Below are 17,102 nucleotides of genomic sequence, written 5' to 3'. Positions count from 1 at the left end.
TTCAGCAGACTTTAGGATGATGGCTATGCCTCTCCCTATTAAGTGTTGAGAATCAAAGAACTTATCTTTATTGTGGAGTTACTTCAAGTGTCGGCTAGTGCATGGCATCCTAACATAATTCCCAGGCATGTGTAGAGACTGCTCAGCCATGGCAGTGAATGAGTCACCTGCTTGCTGAGGGGTGGCCAGAGTCAGTCCAGCTTTTCCTGATCCCTGGTTGTGCTGGGCTGCAAACCAAGTGGGGCAGTTGTGGTGGTGAGTCGGTCACTCTGCAGGCAATACCCCTGCTCATGGGCGAGTTGTAATTAGGTCTGCATGTAGGTAACCTGAGTTAAATACTCTTGACTGTGGCTCAATAAGGCTCTTATTTTCCTCTTTTCTTTGAGAGTTCTGAGTGGTGATACTTGTTTTATTTCATTAGGGAGAAAAAAAGCAGTCTTTAGGCAGGGCAGACCGGTTTAAGGGGTTGCCTTAGCTCACCAAGTGATGTTCCTTAGCTGCTGGGGTTTTGCAGGTTGAGGCTGAAAATTGAAGCTGCAAGCTCCAGACCAAGTCTAGACCATTCTCTGTGCTCTTTCTGCTGTACTTTGAAGTTTCTTTCTCTGGCCATGGGTTGTCATGGGTTCCTTGCCACAGGCAAGGAAAAACCACGTTTGCCAGTGAGGCCACAGGCACTCACTCCTGCAGAGGACTCTGCCTCCTTTCCTGCAGGAAGAGGACAGTGTGTAGCTTATCATTTATCTGAGGTGTCTCTAAACCACGTCCTCTTGACTGTGTCTTGCACAGATCTTAGAAATGCTTGTTTTCGAAGAGATTGGAGGGTTTTGTTAGCTTAGGAGGTAACTTCACTTTTTCACCCTATGTCTAAGCTAAAAAACTGCTTAGTAACAGCATAGTTTACCTTTGAAAATAGCTTTCCCCATCACTCAAGTTGTGATTGATGGGGGAAACCAGCTGTAACAAGTTACGCAAGGTGGCATATGCCTGAAGGAAGAGATGGGATGGTTTTTCTCTCTGAAAATAGTTAAGTCCTACAATTTAACTATTCAGAAAGTTCTTTTATCCTTTCTACCCCTCCACCCCCAGCTTCTCTCTGTCATCAAAGCCATCTCATGATTAATCCCAGTGCTGTCTCCCTGAATTTCCTCCATGCACACCCATAGGGGTGCGGGCTGGTTATAAAGAAGTGCGGGAAAAGGGAACACAGCTCTTCGATTCCTTTATTTTCTTTGAATCTCTGCTGCTCCTTAAAATTTGAATTAATCAAATAAAATTTTCTCTGTACATATCCAGGAATGGGCTACGTTTAATCTAGTTAAGTGTATTCTGTTCATCCACGAAAGTCCCTGCTTCAGGGCAAAGTGCATAGGGGAGGGCTTTCCAGAAGGTTTAGCATCTTGATGGACAGCTTTCTGCTGCCTTCATCTCTCCCAGCAGAAAGGGTGGCACATATGGCAAGGGCTGGTGGACAGATTGCGCGGCAGAAAATATCCATGGCGGATAAGCAAATGTTTTACTCTTTCTTGCTCTTCTCCTCTGCTCCATCAGCAAGAAGAAAGCCTCACTAATTGTCTCCTTGTCTTTTTGACTGTTGGGGTACTTTTTTCACTTCCACTCGATATAAAAGCCCACCTGTTACAGCAGCAGTAATTAAATACTGCTTTCCTTATTCTTTTTGTGCAAGGAAGGAAATTTGTCTTCAGGTCTCCTGGCAGGTAAGTCTGTGGTTTTTCACTTCTATTTAATTATGTTTCTTTCTGTTTACTTTTTCACTGTTGCAAAAATCCAGAAACAAGTTTAGGTACTTGTAGGTTTCTTCTAGGTATTTTTAATACACTTAGGCCTAAAAGTTGCAAACCTGCTCTATTGTTGAGAGTCCTGGGAGCATCTTGAACTCCCCAGGTGCTTGTCCTGTGTTGTTCCTAGCATGGGGTGATTTCTGACACAAAGCAGGGTTAGCCCCCAAAAACAGGCACTTCACTTTCCTCTTAACAGAAAATTTAGTGTACCTACAAATCTTGTAAATTGTAAAGGGAGCTCTTACCTGTCTTATGAAACGTGATGGCAGGGAAAGGCAAATACTTAATTAATGCTTTTAGAGGGTAAGTAGCAGTGCCTGCTGAAGAGACAGTGCAAGTTCAAGTTCTTTCATGGGGTTTGGGCTCCCTGCAGGCAAGGACTGGCCATCCAAACCTGGGTGGCTCTAATCTAGCTTGGCTTGTGTGTCACATTTCCTCTTTTTTCAGCGTTACTCTTGTTCAGTAAAAATATGCAAAATTTAGTCTGTAGACGTGTAGCTGTATCTTTGTTAGCGATTCATACTTGTCTCCTTTTCTTCTATGCCGAGATGATTTATTTGCTATAGCTCTGTATTTGCTATAAAGAATGGGTATTTCATTATAGGAATCTCTGTACAGTCACAGTCCTTATCTTTCCTGTCTCATTTGAGACCAGTTTGACTAAAGTAAAGCTATTTTAATCTCCTGGTCCCAAAATAGAAGCCGTTCCATTTGTGCCATAGAAGATGGCTGCAGCAGGATTTTTGCCTGTTCAAGCAAACCCTTCTGCCCACTTGTTTTATCTCTAGGCACCGAGTCCCTCTTTCCTCCTGTCATCCCCTGATGTCGAGCATCCCTGGCTTTGGGGTTGTGGTTTTGGGAGGTATGCATCATCTATCATCTCTCCTAAGGATGGTCAGTCTTGTGCTGCCCCTCGGTTTCCCCATTCCAGACATCCCTTTGCTCTCTGGGGTGGCGGTAGCTCAGATCCCCTGGACCTCTGCAGGCGGCTGTGGGGCAGAGAGGGGAGGGCGGGCAGTGCTCCTGTCGTTCCCCTGCCTGGCAGCGTCTCAGCCCCTGTGCAGAGGGACCCTTAACGTTGTGATGGTAATTAAAGCCCGTAGCCCCCAGTTGCCACGGAAACGCAGCACTCCACAAATACAAAACACAACTTACGGTCCTGTTAATTTTCCCAAACGTCCTTATTTGTCAGATTTAAGCAAGGTTTCATGTTGCGTCCTTGAAAAATGCTGGACTGTGAAACTGCCCGGCAAGGGAGTGCATGTGCACTTTTATTTTTTGAAGAATTGCATATAAAAACCTTCACCCCTGGGGCAGGGAAGGACAGTTGTCACCTGTGACCTGTTGCCTTTGCAGTGATTGTGCCACATCAACACCTGGTGTAAGGCTGACTCCTTGTCTGTGAGGGCGTTCCTTTGATGGAACAAAAAGACTAGCACAGAGGCAAAAAATAATCTCTGGAGAGATGGTTTTACTGCAAGCCCAACGTTGCCTGGTTGTGGTTCAGTGGAACAAAGTCACCATTCAGGCTCAATATTATTTAGTTTGAATATAAAAATTCCAGTCATTCTGCAGAACAACTTAAAAACATGGAAGAGGTTGCTCATCAGCACAAAAAGTAGGTGTGTTGGGTAATTTGCATGTGGGGCTGGAGCGATAGCAGAAAGTGTCCCAGGCTAATTGCTGTGCCCTGTCCATCTCTTGTAGATTTTTGACTTGGAGCTGCCAGGTACCATGTTTTGTCAAAACTTTAATTTGTTTGCATTTTCAAAAGAGGAGGAGTCTAGCAGGATTATTGCCTCATAAACTTGGACAGGGATTGAATCGGGGTTTGGTGTTTCAAGGCAGTGCAGCCTTTGGAAATCAATATAATTTACATGGATATTATAAAGTCAATACATGTTGCTACTACTGCTTCACTTGTTTGCTATATGGCTTTAATATTAAAGCAGAGATTGTATCTAATGAGCTAGGTCATGCTTATTGGGAGATGAGAAGTAACACTTTTCCTCTATGGTAATGTTTGCTAGCTATTTATTCTCATTATGTTTTTTATTAATTTTGTCTGTCTTTTATTCTTCCACTTAAGCTAGGGTCTGCTTTGAGAACAGTTACAAGTCATCAGCCTGGTGCTGTAATTCTGTGAACAATAGTGGACTGGGAACTAAGAACTAATGTTTAATTAATGTTATGATGTGGTTTTAAGCATTGGGTTTAACCACTGTCTAGTTTTTCTTTCCTGGGGCTTATGTCAAACACTCCTGACTGCTCAGAGATCCTGTTCACAGCCGTGGCATTTGAATAAAGCAGGGGAATTTGAGAATTATGAGACACTTCCTAGCTAGCTTAGGCAATCAGGGACTATTGTCCTTGGAGAACAGATTGTGGAAATCCTGTGACATTTTAAAATTAAGCCAACCTTTCCTGAAATCCAGGGTGACGACTGTGTGCTGTTGTTCAGAGTTATTGATTAGTGTGTGTTATTTATTACCCCTCAAGGTCAAATCTGCCAGGCTAGGACAGGACTGCCTGAATCTAGGGTACCATGAAATCTTCTCCATAGCTGTTACAATTTTTTCCATATGCTCCCTTGCCACACTGGAGAGGAATAATGAAGGGTTTTACTAAGGTGTTCCTGTGATGCCAGCTGGCAGCAAAAATTTGGGATCTCATCTCCTCTGGGATGAAGAGAAGAAGCAACCAATACCCCGTGGCCTTTATTCAAAGGGAAAATACAGGTGGACAGTTTTTCACTTGCAACTGGTTTAAACTTCACAGAAGAAATTAATCATTGATTCAGTGGTCAGATAGATCTCAGTGCAAATGCATCTCCCTGGCTATAGAGTTCTTAGGTGCAGAACTGAGATTTGCATCCCAGCCATTTTGGGATACAGAGACAATGGAGTCCACCAAAGGAACAGGGGTGTGATTCATCTCAGGATGTTCTTTTGACATTAGCTTTTGCTTGAGAAAATTGCATAGACAGTTGTAAACAAAATAAAAAATTGGGGTATATTAAAGGTAATTTTAAAAGAGATTAGTTGTTAAGATGGATATTTTGCATAGTTTATTTCTGGGGTATAGTTGGATTTTTTGTAAAATTTTGAACAGTCAGTTAATGGGCTGTAAATCTCTAGGATTTTAATAGGATAATTTAGAAATAGATTGCTTAAATCTCTGAGAGCATTAATTGCAAAATACATGTTTCCATTAACTTCAAACTGGAACTAGTGTTAACTATTTGTGGCTTATGTAAAGACAACTATAGTTAAAACTTACTGCTACAGTTCCAGTTTGCTTGTGGTTTTCTTTTTTTTTTTTTAATAGCACCCATTCAGACAGAAGGAATAAATATTATGAAATCTGATGTAGGTTTAAAGCCTGACATCTAATGCTTTTGTAAAAATGTTTTGAGCTTCTCCAGAGAATGTTCATTGCATCAATAAATCAGAACTAGAGGAGACCTAAGGATAAGGCTGTCTTTTTTAGTCTAAAATCACTCTTGTGTGCACTCCACTTAAAAAACTAAAATAAAAATTTGCACATAAAATTTGCAGTTGGGTGTCCAGTCTTGCCCAGTTCCCAAATGGATTGTAATTTAAAAACTGAAAGCAGGGCACCACCTTCGCTATTTGACTGTTTTAACGAAGTCCTGGGAAAATTATTTTCTAGGGAATTATATGACTTGAATAACAGGCCTGGCTGGCTCTTTTACCCACTTCATATTTTTTATAATTCTGGTTATTTTTGCTGTTTGCAGCTTTCCTGGGCTGTTATCATCCTGTGGAGCTGGTGATCTGCTGTGATAGGAGACAGAGAAAATAATATAAGGGATGCAGAAAGAGGGTTGAAGTAGGGTATTATAAATGGCAGTGCTGTGGTATCGTGGATTCCAGGCATATAATACTTTACATCAGGGAAATTTAGACCTGACCTGTCATCCCAGCTGTTGCTCGGACCACAAACTCTGTATCTGTGAACTTTGTAAATAAACTGACATTTTGCACTGGGAACAGATGGTAAAATGTCTTGAGATCAATAAGTAGGCAGCCACAGTGTATGATCAATAAAAATCGTGGTGATTGTTTCCTTGGTCATGGAATGGGCTTGCCCCAAGTACAGCGCAGCAGTGTGAAAGTAAAGAAATCTTGATTTTTTTAATTTCTTTTTCTTTTTGGGTGGTGATGGTGTCATTATTTATTTATTTATGTTGGTTTAGGGTTTTCTTTGTGGTGGCTGTGAGATTTTTCTTTTCTTCTGAATCTTCTTTCTGTAATGCACTATCTCTTTCTTCCACAGCTCTGCTGGCAGAGAGGTGGTGGAAGGGTGGTCACTTTAGCTGCAGAAGAGGTGGTGGGCGTAGTTTATATGGCATTTATTGATGATTTAAGTTACCAGGGCAGGGGCAGCACTGAGGCAATGTCTGCTGCCACCGGGAACAGCCTGTCTCTGGCCCTCTGCAGCAAAGCACAGCCCAGGGTTTGTCCCTGCACCAGCAGCATTCAGACCCTGGGATGGGTCAGCTGTAGGAACAGGTGTGTCTGCTCACCTCCTGCAGTGGTGGCAATAAAGTGACTGCCTGTGTCAAGGTCAAGCTCCTGTGATTACAGTGAATAGAGCCTGTCTCTGGGTATACCTTTGCTAAAAGAGAAGGCTTGTGATTATAATTTTTTACATGGCAGTGAATGCCTAGTTGCTCTTCTCTGGTTTTACATTTTGTTCAAAATTTAAAGGAACTCGTTAAAATTTTTAACACAAAAAAGGATTAATTACAACCTCCTAAAAGAGAGGTGCAGATTTCTTTGACCATAGCCAGTTATAGATGTCAAACTATCTCATGCGTATATTTACTGTATGACACTGACTCATGCTCTGTCACAGACTGCCGTGTGAGTTACATGGACTTCAAGGGATAGAAATTCTAGCAGCCTTCAAGGAGGTCAATCTGGGATGGTCACACTCAGGAGTCCTGACTGGATCTTCATTACAGTAGTGCACAGAATGATGTTGGGTTTTTCCATAGCCTCACTGATGGTCTTCAACATGCTTATGGTGGGAAGTGGAGGGGCAAGTACCAATATCCACACTCCTCATGGCCAGTGACAGGGCTCAAGGAGACAGCATGAAGCGGAGGCAGGGGATGTTTAGGTTGGATATCAGGAAAAGGTTTCTCACCCAGAGGATGGTTGAGCACTAGAATGGTATCCCCAGGGAAGTGATCACATCACCAAGGCTTACAGAGTTCAAGAAGGCTTTGGACGAATGCTCTCAGGCACATGGTGCGACTCTTGGGGTGTCCTGTGCAGGGCCAGGAGTTGAACCAGGTGATAGTGATGGCTCCCTTCCAATTCAGAATGTTTTATGATTCTGCATATCAGGACTCGGTTCTTTCTTGGGTTTTTGGTTGCTTGGAGAAGGAGGAAGAGTCCTGGTTGTAGTCAGTAGTAGGAACAGGTCTACAGTTTGGGCAGCACACGTACAGCGGTTTTTGCTGTGTGTTCTGTGTGTCACTTTGCTCTGCAGGACTTGTTGCTGTTGCAGGTACCCCCAAGTACAATACAACTCATGTCGTATATTCCTCCCCTGCCTTGACTGACAAAATAATTTGGTAAAGTCACAATTCAGTGCTGTGTTTTTCTAGAATATTTATCTGGTTTATTTTGCATTACATAAAGGCCAGCCATTAGATGGGTCTCATCCCTTCTGCATTAATCCAGCAGCATGAATGCAGCGTGAGAGAGCTGTGGTTTGAGCACAAGGGCCCCGTGCACTGCTCTCCTTATCTGCTCTCCAATCTTTGATCTCTTACATAATATGTTTAAGACTGTTTTTTGACTAATCTCTTTTGGGGTCTCATTTTGCATTCTTAGTCTCCAGCAACAAAGAACTGCTATGCTCTTCCTTTGTGAAATCCTTTCCAGAAGGTGCACATTATCTACTACAAGACAGGGCAATGATGAGCATCAATTTCCATGGCGGAATAGAAGCCTGGATTACAAATTACTATTTAATCCTTTTTACGTCAAAGGATGTAATAATCCTTGTAAAATGTGCTCTAAGTCTTGTGCTTGGCTGTGTGAGGTTAAGGGGCAAAAATCAAAATAGGGAATCTTGTAAAAAGTAAGACATGAGGAATTGTATGTGTTCCACATGAACTTCAGAATATATGTTCAGAACTACATTTCAGCAGTCAGAAATAATGATGATGGGCTGATACCTAGACGACTACTAGTTTTCATTTCTCGCTGTCTTTTCTACTACTCTGCTAGAAAACAGTCTCTGTCATGAGTGTTGCTTGCTGAATTGTAGTAAAGAATTTAGGTACAAAGTAAGCATTGTTCTAATTTGATTTTTTATCCCCCCACCAGTAAGAACATGTACCAAAACTAACAAATATGGAGATGCCTTAAGACAGTGAGAAAATCTGTTTTATATTCTAAATCATCGTGCTATATGCATCAAGCAGTGTGATTCTGTAAGGGAGAGAAGAGTAAATAAGGTTGGGAGGGATAAGGATCTGGTGTTTGAAATTGCAGACTTACGGCTGGACAACTTCCTGCCCAAGCAGCTATTTTAAGAGGGACAAAGTTTAATAACATAAAAAGTTTAGAAAATAAATCCCATGGTGACAGACCTAGAGTCTTTTCTTGCCACACTGAGTGTGCTGTAACTTTGTTAGGTAAAAAGCACAACAAGTAAGTTGTTTGAAACCAGTAGTTCCATGTGGTTAGTTTATTCCATATTTTTGTTACTGGCCTCTGTACTAAATCAGATGGGGCATACTGGGTAGAATCTGTCCTTCATACTGTGCAGCAATCCACAGAGGAAACCTAGAAGTAAGGTTTGCAATATTTGCAATATTACTAATGGAATGAAGTGGGCTAAGCTGTTTGCTGTTATTTTCAGTGCAGTGTATTTAGAACATTACTAATAACCTAATATTCTGTATAGTCAAAATCCGAAAAACAGAATTTAGGACCAGATTAAAATTGTTATCTCGTATTAAAGAACACAATCATTTGATCATATAACCATCATTCCACAATAGGGTATTTTTGTGCCAAATGCTAATTGCATGCTTCTAGTGTGACATTGCATTATGTGGTGTCCTTGCTGTGACAAAATGGTCATCTTGCAGGTGAAGACACTGCGCTGCACCAGCCCTTATGAAGCCATAAAATGGTTGTGTTATGAAAGGATTTGTATTTGTAGATTTTTTTGTTGTTCTTTTCTTTGACAAACTTACTGAAAACAGGAATGTTCCCCTGATCTATCTTGGTGTTGTATTTTGGTAAATCCAGAAGTCAAATGTTTTGAAGACAACTTCCATATTTCCTGCAAAATGAATCATTTCTATTTCTTTAGTTGTTGCAGAAAATGACTGAAGAGCATATATAAGTCACCCTGGAAGAAGCTGCTTCACTGTGAGCTTTACATGAGCATCCCCATCCTATGAGAAAGAAGAGGAGAAGGATCTGTCAGCCTTCTTAGCTGTAAAATGGGGACTGCAGGTGATGACATGGCTGCAGTGGAGCAGAATGCCTCTTTGAACCCTCTGTGCTTTGAGTGTGGCCAGCAGCACTGGACAAGGGAGAACCATCTCTACAACTACCAGAATGAAGTGGATGATGACTTGGTCTGCCACATTTGCCTTCAGCCCTTGTTGCAGCCGTTGGACACTCCCTGTGGACACACTTTCTGCTACAAGTGCCTAAGGAACTTTCTGCAGGAGAAGGATTTCTGCCCACTGGATCGAAAAAGACTCCATTTTAAACTCTGCAAAAAATCCAGCATCCTTGTTCATAAACTGTTAGACAAGCTCTTTGTTTTGTGCCCCTTCTCTTCTGTGTGTCAGGAGGTGATGCAGCGATGTGACCTGGCGGCACATCTTAAAAACAGGTGAGCGCTGCAGGTGCTTGTGTTGCATTTTCTCTACACACTTGTTTGTGGCCAGTTTTTGTAGCAGTAGAAATTGTGGGCAGGAGAAGGGGAGAGAGTTGGTGGTGGCTTTTAAATTCACAGCAGAAGACCCTAGGAAATGGTCAGTCTGTAGCTGTGCACGGGCAATGCATTGAATTACCCTTTTTTTGTTCATCACACCAGAAAATAGTGAAGACTGCTTGGTGATAGCCATAGTGAGAATGACGTGGATCATTAGAGGTCTGAAGAAAATTATTTATCAAAAAAATAAAATACAGTGGTGGTTGATTACAGTAGGGGGAAAAAGGCCAAGGGAGTGGGAAAATTAGAGATGTACAAACTCTGTCTGCAGAGAGGAGAGCACTGGTGCAGTAGGAACAAAGAAGGTCGAGTTCAGATTTTAGGGGAAAAAGCTTTATAATGGTCAGGCACTGGCATAGCTTGGTTAGGTAGTAGTTGTCCATTCCCCATTTTCAGAAGTGTTTATGAACACATTAAACAAACTTTCATCAGGAATTGTTACATCAGAATTGATTCTGCTTTGAGGTAGGCAGATGGACATGGTATCTTTCAGGACTGATAGGTTTTCTCTGCCTGCCTTCAGTCCAGTCCAGGGACACTGGTGACCACCCAGACAGGTTCATTTGAGAGGTGCATGGACCTACTCCATGGACTTGTTTCCAAGTCTTGGTCTTTGTCCCTTTGTCCCTTTGGGTGGAGAGTGGTGTTGCAGAGGAGATTGGGAGCGTGTGTGTGGTGCAGGTGTGCCTGCAGGCAAGTGCTCTGCCAAGAAGGGGAAAAGGACAGAGACCACCTGCCTTGGAAACTGTTTGTTCACATTCATATTTCCAGTGTGCCCTCTTCCTTTTTCCACAAATCCTGAAGGCTTCTGGGGATTCAGAGGTTGGGAGGACCCTGGGTATGCAGAACATGCCACAGCCTTGTGGACTGTGGTGAGCGTGGTGCTGCCTGGCTATTTTTGATTGTGATAGTATGGTGTCCATGTCAGGAGGGTACACTGGCTAATTAGGAGCCTTTCTCTCTAGGTTTTTATCTTCTTTATTTTTTTAAATTTTCCACATGGCTTCTATGTTAGTTTAAGCACTTGCTTGTTTACTTATGGCAAGTAGATTCTGATCTATATGATGACTTGGGGCTGGTGAGGAGGCCTAACTATTTAATGATTCTGTTTTAATAAAAGGCAAAATTTAACTGATTCAATTTTAATAAAAGGCAAAATGCTAGCAAGACTACTGCTAAATATTTGATTCACCTTCTGTTTTCCCACTGTCATATCCCTCACCTCTTCAGTCCTTTTTCCTTGGTTGACATAGTTTTGAATAATATTAGAGCCAGGTCACATAATTTATTTGTACATAGAACACTATGTATGCACTCTTTAAGTATACATGAAATATCCATTTACTTCATGCACAAGATTATCATGGAATCCAAGTGAGCTGAGTCACAAGCTTTTCCTGTTTGTCGGCTGGAAAAAGCTTTCAGTTGCAGAAGGCTGCTCATTTTCAATTCCTTCTGTTGTCTTGGTTATCTTGGCTGATACACATTTTGAGTATGTGGTGATTTACAGTTTTCAATTAAGTTTATTTGCAAACATCTGAACCACCTATAAATTACCATTGCTGCCATAAACGATGGCAGCAACTGCATAGTTTGAATTTAATTCTATATGAATTAGTGAATCCAGTAAACTTCTACTACTGATCATTATATTTAGGAAAAAAAATACAAAATTCAGTATTGTTGTAATTGTCGGCGTTGATTAATATAAGCCAGTCTCAACAAGCCTCACCTCTTTACATGAGGTGGTTTGTGTTTCTGAAGAAAGCAGTATGGTTGGTTAATTTTCACTGTCTAAAAACCTTCACACTAGGGTTTTCCAGTGGTTTTTTATTGGCTTCATTCGAGCATAAAAGCTGGAAGAAAATGTTGTTGTATCCACCAGGTGCGTTAGAGTGTAAGGAGCATTACTGTAAGATGTTCCCACAAGGAGATGAGAGGCATCAGACACAAACCTGATTACTTCACAGTCACTAATTGCACTCCATGATACCTCATTGCACAAAGAAAATATTCTTGATTTCTCAAACTCTTGAGTTTCATTACATTCCCTTGCAAACTTGGTTTTTAAAGTTAAACACAGTGCATGTAATATGATTTAAAGGGAAGAACCATATGAGTCATGTACTGTTTTTCAGTCACTTGGTATAGAAAATTAGTTAGTGTTTGGTAAAGTAAGTGTCAGTTTCATTCCCTGGAGTTGTTTAAGGAAAGACTGGATGTGGCACTCTATGCCGTGGTCTAGTTGACATGGTGATGTTTTGTCATGGATTAGATTCTATGGTCTCAAAGGTTTCTTCCAGCCTAGTTAATGCTGTGTTTCTGTGATTTCCAAATATCAAAGATATGTTTATGAGAAGAAAATCTGACAAAAGTTTCTGTGTATGATTTTAATTGAGTTAATTCTTCTGGGTTGTTCAGAAGTCAAAGAAGTCTATTGTATTGTAATGAGAGGGTTGAGTATTGTATTTATTGCTTTTTACTTGGGCTTTAGCTGTCGCCTCCTGTATTTCCCTATGGTAGCTTAAGTTACCAATTTGGATGAAGACATTTTTCCAACTGGGTAACGTTGCAGATAATTTTATGACAAATTAAGTTTGGCCTTTATATAGGATTGCACTTTTTCGGAATTGAAGAAACAATTGAGCTATTCACTGGGTGTCGCTCAGCATGCTTAATATATGGATTTAGAGTAATAAAATCCATGGGAAGACAAGTTGTAAATATTATACAGAGCTTCATCATTCAAAATCATGGCAATCCCAGTTATTTTGGTGTTTGACAGTGCTGGTGACACCTGTTCTTCCCACCCTCTCCCATATTAGCTGCAGGCACTGTCCCTGCCTGGCACTTAGGAGCACCAGAAGTGAAGAGGATCTATGGGATTTAACCCTCTTTTGAATAAGTGGATAGGCAACAGATTCATAATTTTTACTTGCCATGTGGACTCTAGCCATTGCTGGAAAGGTAAACAATCTCTCTCTGGTTGTTCTCTGCTCTGAAGCTGCTTGACTCCTTGTAAGCTTTTCACATTGTTGGGTGGGAGCGAGTAGTATGCAACAAAACCACTCTTATTTTTCCTTAGTCTTCTCTGATACTGAAACCAAGATAACTCCTGGTGCCTCATTTTCCCCACTTTCTTTTTTTTTTTTCCTTTCTTTTTTTTTTTTTTCCTGTCAAAAGAGAAACTAAGACCCAGACACTTAACTTTCCAAAGCCACACTGGGTTTTACTTCGAATTGCAGCTGTAAATCTCCCCAGAATTACTGCTTAAGGTCACTTTGTTGGCAAAGTTTTATGAGCAATAGCAAAGGCACTTGGGTTGCTTCTTTGCTTAAATACAGCTCCTGCTTGGGAAATGATTTAGTGCAGCTGGTTTGAGGTTATTTAGTGTGTTTGCTTTTATCAAACCTCTAGACTGGGCAGAAGCTGATGGCGTAGGTTACAATGAATTCTTTCTTTTCAGTAGTCAGTGAGCAAATGTGTTTTTCAAGCTCCTACTGTTATTTTGCTGAAATACCCTGTAAACTACATCTTAATTTTGTATGAAAGCTCTTTTTATCAGCAGAGAGGGATTGCTGCTAGTGTTCCAAGAAGTCAGCTTTTAAATGAGAAATCCAGCAGACTTGGCTGTTAAAAAAATACAACAAAAACCCACCAAACAAAAAGACCCATTTTTCTTCTCTTTCTGATATGAATTAAGAGAAATTGAAGGTAAAAGCTGTACTTTGTCACCATCCAGAACTGAGCAGAAGCTGGTACTGAAGAGGGTAGAGGGAAGAAGCTGAATATAAGCAGAAGCTGATTTCACATCCCTAGAATAACTGCCTTTCAATCTTCCCATTAAGTAACATCACTCTGTTGCTTCAGCTGGGTAGTTTTACTATCACAGAATAGTTTGAGTTGGAATCTTACTCCCGGGCATCGTGATTCATGAAAGAAATTAAAGAATTTCTAAAAATTCTTAAAACAGTCCTCACTTTGTTTTTGCTCCTAGACAAGATGTTCTGGCTTGTAGGTCTGAAATACCTTTTCTCTAAGTTTGAATTCAACCCTTATTTATGCAATTTGTTTTATGAGACTGTTTTTATGAGTGAAGGAATCCAATCTTCAAGGCTTGTTTCAATCACGAGGTGCCCATCTTTGTCCATAACATGTTACAGGGTTTAGTCCAAAATGCTCTTTATCCCAGATATTTGGTGTTAGTGAAAGTGTGCACCTCTGGAGATTTATTGGCACTTAACTGTTACAACTGCGGTATATTTTTGCTCTTTGTGAATAATACATTCTTACTCCCAACAAAAATATTTTTATGTTGCAAGTGGAAAGAAAAGATCTCCGTATAGATGTGCTTGAATACCAATACAGGGCTTTGCTGCTTGGTAGGTGGCATGCTGTGTTTAAAGACCTAGGAACTGGCATCCCATGAATTAATGTCTCCACTAGACTGCTACTTTCCTGGCAATGCAGTTGCACTGTACTAGACTGAAATTCAGTGTCTTTTACAATTACTGGTTAATTTGGGGGAAAATCTGTGAGTTTTGCCCTTTTTTGCCTCATACAGTGCTGCACAAAAGGGATTCCACTGAACTGAGTAGGTGTGCTCAGGAGGCTGTTTAGATTTCTTGGTACTAGCTTTTGAAATGATAATTAAACATCATTGGCCAAAATAAACCTCAAATCTATTTATATTTTGTGTGATGACTTTCATCAGCTGCCAGGTAATGATGGGAGAATGTGCTGTGTGAGGGAGGGTGGAGGAGGACCTGGCTGTGGTTTAGGAGGCTTTGACAGAAATAGGACACTTCCAGGGATGAGTTTCAAGCTGTCCTGGTTTGACACAGCTTTAAAAACCCCAAAACTCTTAAGGTGTGCTTTTCCACCTCGAGCAGGTCCTTTGGGCTCCTCAGGCCTTGTGAGATGGCTGAGTCAGAGTCAACAACAGTGCAGTGGTTTGTAGGCAGTACCTAAGGAAGTGTCTGGCTCACAGAAGTCCAGTAAGGCTGGACTCTGCTGTCAGGCTCAGAGGGATTGATGCGTGGTTCTCTGACGGTGTTGGTTTTGAGCTGTTCATTTACCTCTTTGCTGAGAAAGCACCACTTCTATAGCACAGCAGTTCAGGGACAGCAAGGACACACAGCTTGGGGTGGTTTTGTCCTGAATTCTGGTGAATCACTGTGGGAGAGCATGTCTGTCAGAGCTCCCAGCAGACAAAAGGTTTTCTCTGCAAGAGCATTTACCCCTTGCTGTGTTGCTGCAGAAGTGAGTGATGATGGAGATTGTTCCTTTTTTTCCCCTCTGTTGCCAGTTAAGATTTGAGGGACCATGAGGCTAACCCATCAAGTTAAAGTATGCTAGAAATACTGAGGGAAATGATAGCATCTTTCCTTTTCTTGATCTCATGTGGCTGTTGTTTTGAGGCTTGCATTGTGAAATGATCAATGATAGAAATTTCCTGCTGATTTTCACGTGTAATTGTGTGTCTCTGGCCACCAGGTATATTGACTGATCTATCCCACTATACCAGTGGTTTTCTGTAGTAAATACTGGCTGGGCAAAGCCAAGAAATAGGGTTATGTTCCATCATTAAAATAAGAGAAACAAAGCAAAGCCTTTAAAAATTTTTTCACCTTTCCTGCTTACGCTTTCTTAACTTTGAAGAAAATGACCAAGATTTGCTTTGGGAAAAGCCCCAAGGAATTATTTCTGAAATGCATCATGTCATAATATGAACTGTCTCTAATGTATCTTTTTGTGCATATTTCAAAGCATATTTGGGTTACCTTTTTCTACTCTTCTAAACATGGAGGACACAAAGGGAGACATGAGACAAGGGGAGAACACTTGGAGAACTCCTCTGGGGAAGCCTTATAGCCTTCAGATACCTTTCAGTATCTGAAAGGGATAGAAGGGCTGGAGAGGGATTTTTTTGTAAGGGCATGTAGTGATAGGTTAAGGGAATGGCTTTAAATAGAAAAAGGGTAGATTTAGGTTAAATAATAGGATGAAATTCTGTACCGTAAGGGTGGTGAGGCACTGGAAGAAGTTTCCTGGAAAAGCTGTGGATGCCCCATCACTAAAAGTGTTCAAGGCCAGGCAGGATGGGGCCCTGAACAACCTGGTCTAGTAGAAGGTGTTCCCTGCCCATGGCATGGAGGTTTAAAATAGATGATCTCTTAAGATCCCTTCTAAACACAGCCACTCTATCATTCTATGTATATCATTAAAAAAAAAGGTATTTTCATATATATATATATATATATATATATATATATATAAAATGTTATGTATGTATAACATGGCTGGGGGTCACAAAAGCTTTGTCAGCATTCTTTGGATGTGAAAACTTTGTAACAGGTTATCTTCAAAATCCATGCTGAAACAGTCTAACCATATAATTACCAAATCAGTTTTACAGAATGTCAGAACAGAATCGTGATTCTCAAAACATTCTGCTTTAATAAGTTAGGATGTCATTAGGCTTCTGCTGTCTTTTACTCTGTTAACACATTTCTTCTCTTGCAAGAATAAATAATTTCTTCTTTTGTTATAACAGTCTGCGAAGTTCCCAAATGCTGAATCCTTTCCAGAATGTGGTTCCTTTTTTTCTGACACTACTACAGTGTGAGCATTTTTGGGTGGTCAGCAGCTTCAGAAGCAGGAACTTTAAGTACATCAAATACTGTAAGAAGTGATTTATCAGACATTGGCAAAACTGTCACAGAGGCAGATGTAAGATTGATGTCCATGTCTAATTATGTGCACATAAGTGCAAGGCAATTCAATAAATGAAGGCTTTCCATAAATTTGCAACATTGTGGCCCTTTTTTTGCAATGAACTATTGTAGGCTTTTAAACATAAGCAAAAAAATACAGCATCAAGAGTAATGGAAACTTAAAAAACTGAGTTTGTAATGAAAAGCATCAAATACTGTTGCATAAGGGAAACAAAAATTGCACCTCCTATATGAAGTCAGAAAGAAAAAACAGGAGACAGGAGGGAGATGAGAACAACTTCTATTGGCCCAAGAAACAAGTGATGAACAGAGCTGTTACTTTTGCTAAACCTCTCATACAGATTCCTAGAGAAGCAGAATTTTATTTCAGTATTGTAACACTTATATTGCAATATAAGGGAAATTTTCATCTCCTTCTTTGAATAAGGCCAGGAAAATATGATGCTTACTTCTTTTGGCTTACTAAGGTGAAAGGAGATGGTTTTAGTAGGTCTCCAGTCACATCTTGGAACGGGGCTTCTCTTATGTAGATTTTTTTTTACCATCTTTCCAGCAGGTTATCTTC

General features: G+C 40.7%; 1 protein-coding gene across 2 annotated transcripts in view; it reads left to right on the top strand.

Annotated features, from left to right (window-relative positions):
* The window catches only part of LNX2 (ligand of numb-protein X 2), a 59,546-nt gene that overhangs the window by 23,522 nt on the left and 18,922 nt on the right, over positions 1 to 17,102 (top strand). The window contains exon 2 of one of the 2 annotated variants that reach the window (XM_059838797.1): positions 9,174 to 9,698. In XM_059838797.1, the coding sequence (XP_059694780.1) occupies positions 9,298 to 9,698 (401 nt within the window). In that variant the 5' untranslated portion in view covers positions 9,174 to 9,297. Of the gene's footprint in view, positions 1 to 9,164; positions 9,699 to 17,102 lie in introns of both variants that reach the window. The other variant, XM_059838796.1, reaches the window with a different exon arrangement.

This window comes from Haemorhous mexicanus, chromosome 2, assembly GCF_027477595.1.
Source record: "Haemorhous mexicanus isolate bHaeMex1 chromosome 2, bHaeMex1.pri, whole genome shotgun sequence".
Taxonomy (NCBI): domain Eukaryota; kingdom Metazoa; phylum Chordata; class Aves; order Passeriformes; family Fringillidae; genus Haemorhous; species Haemorhous mexicanus.
This window is presented reverse-complemented; position numbering and strand designations above follow the sequence as displayed.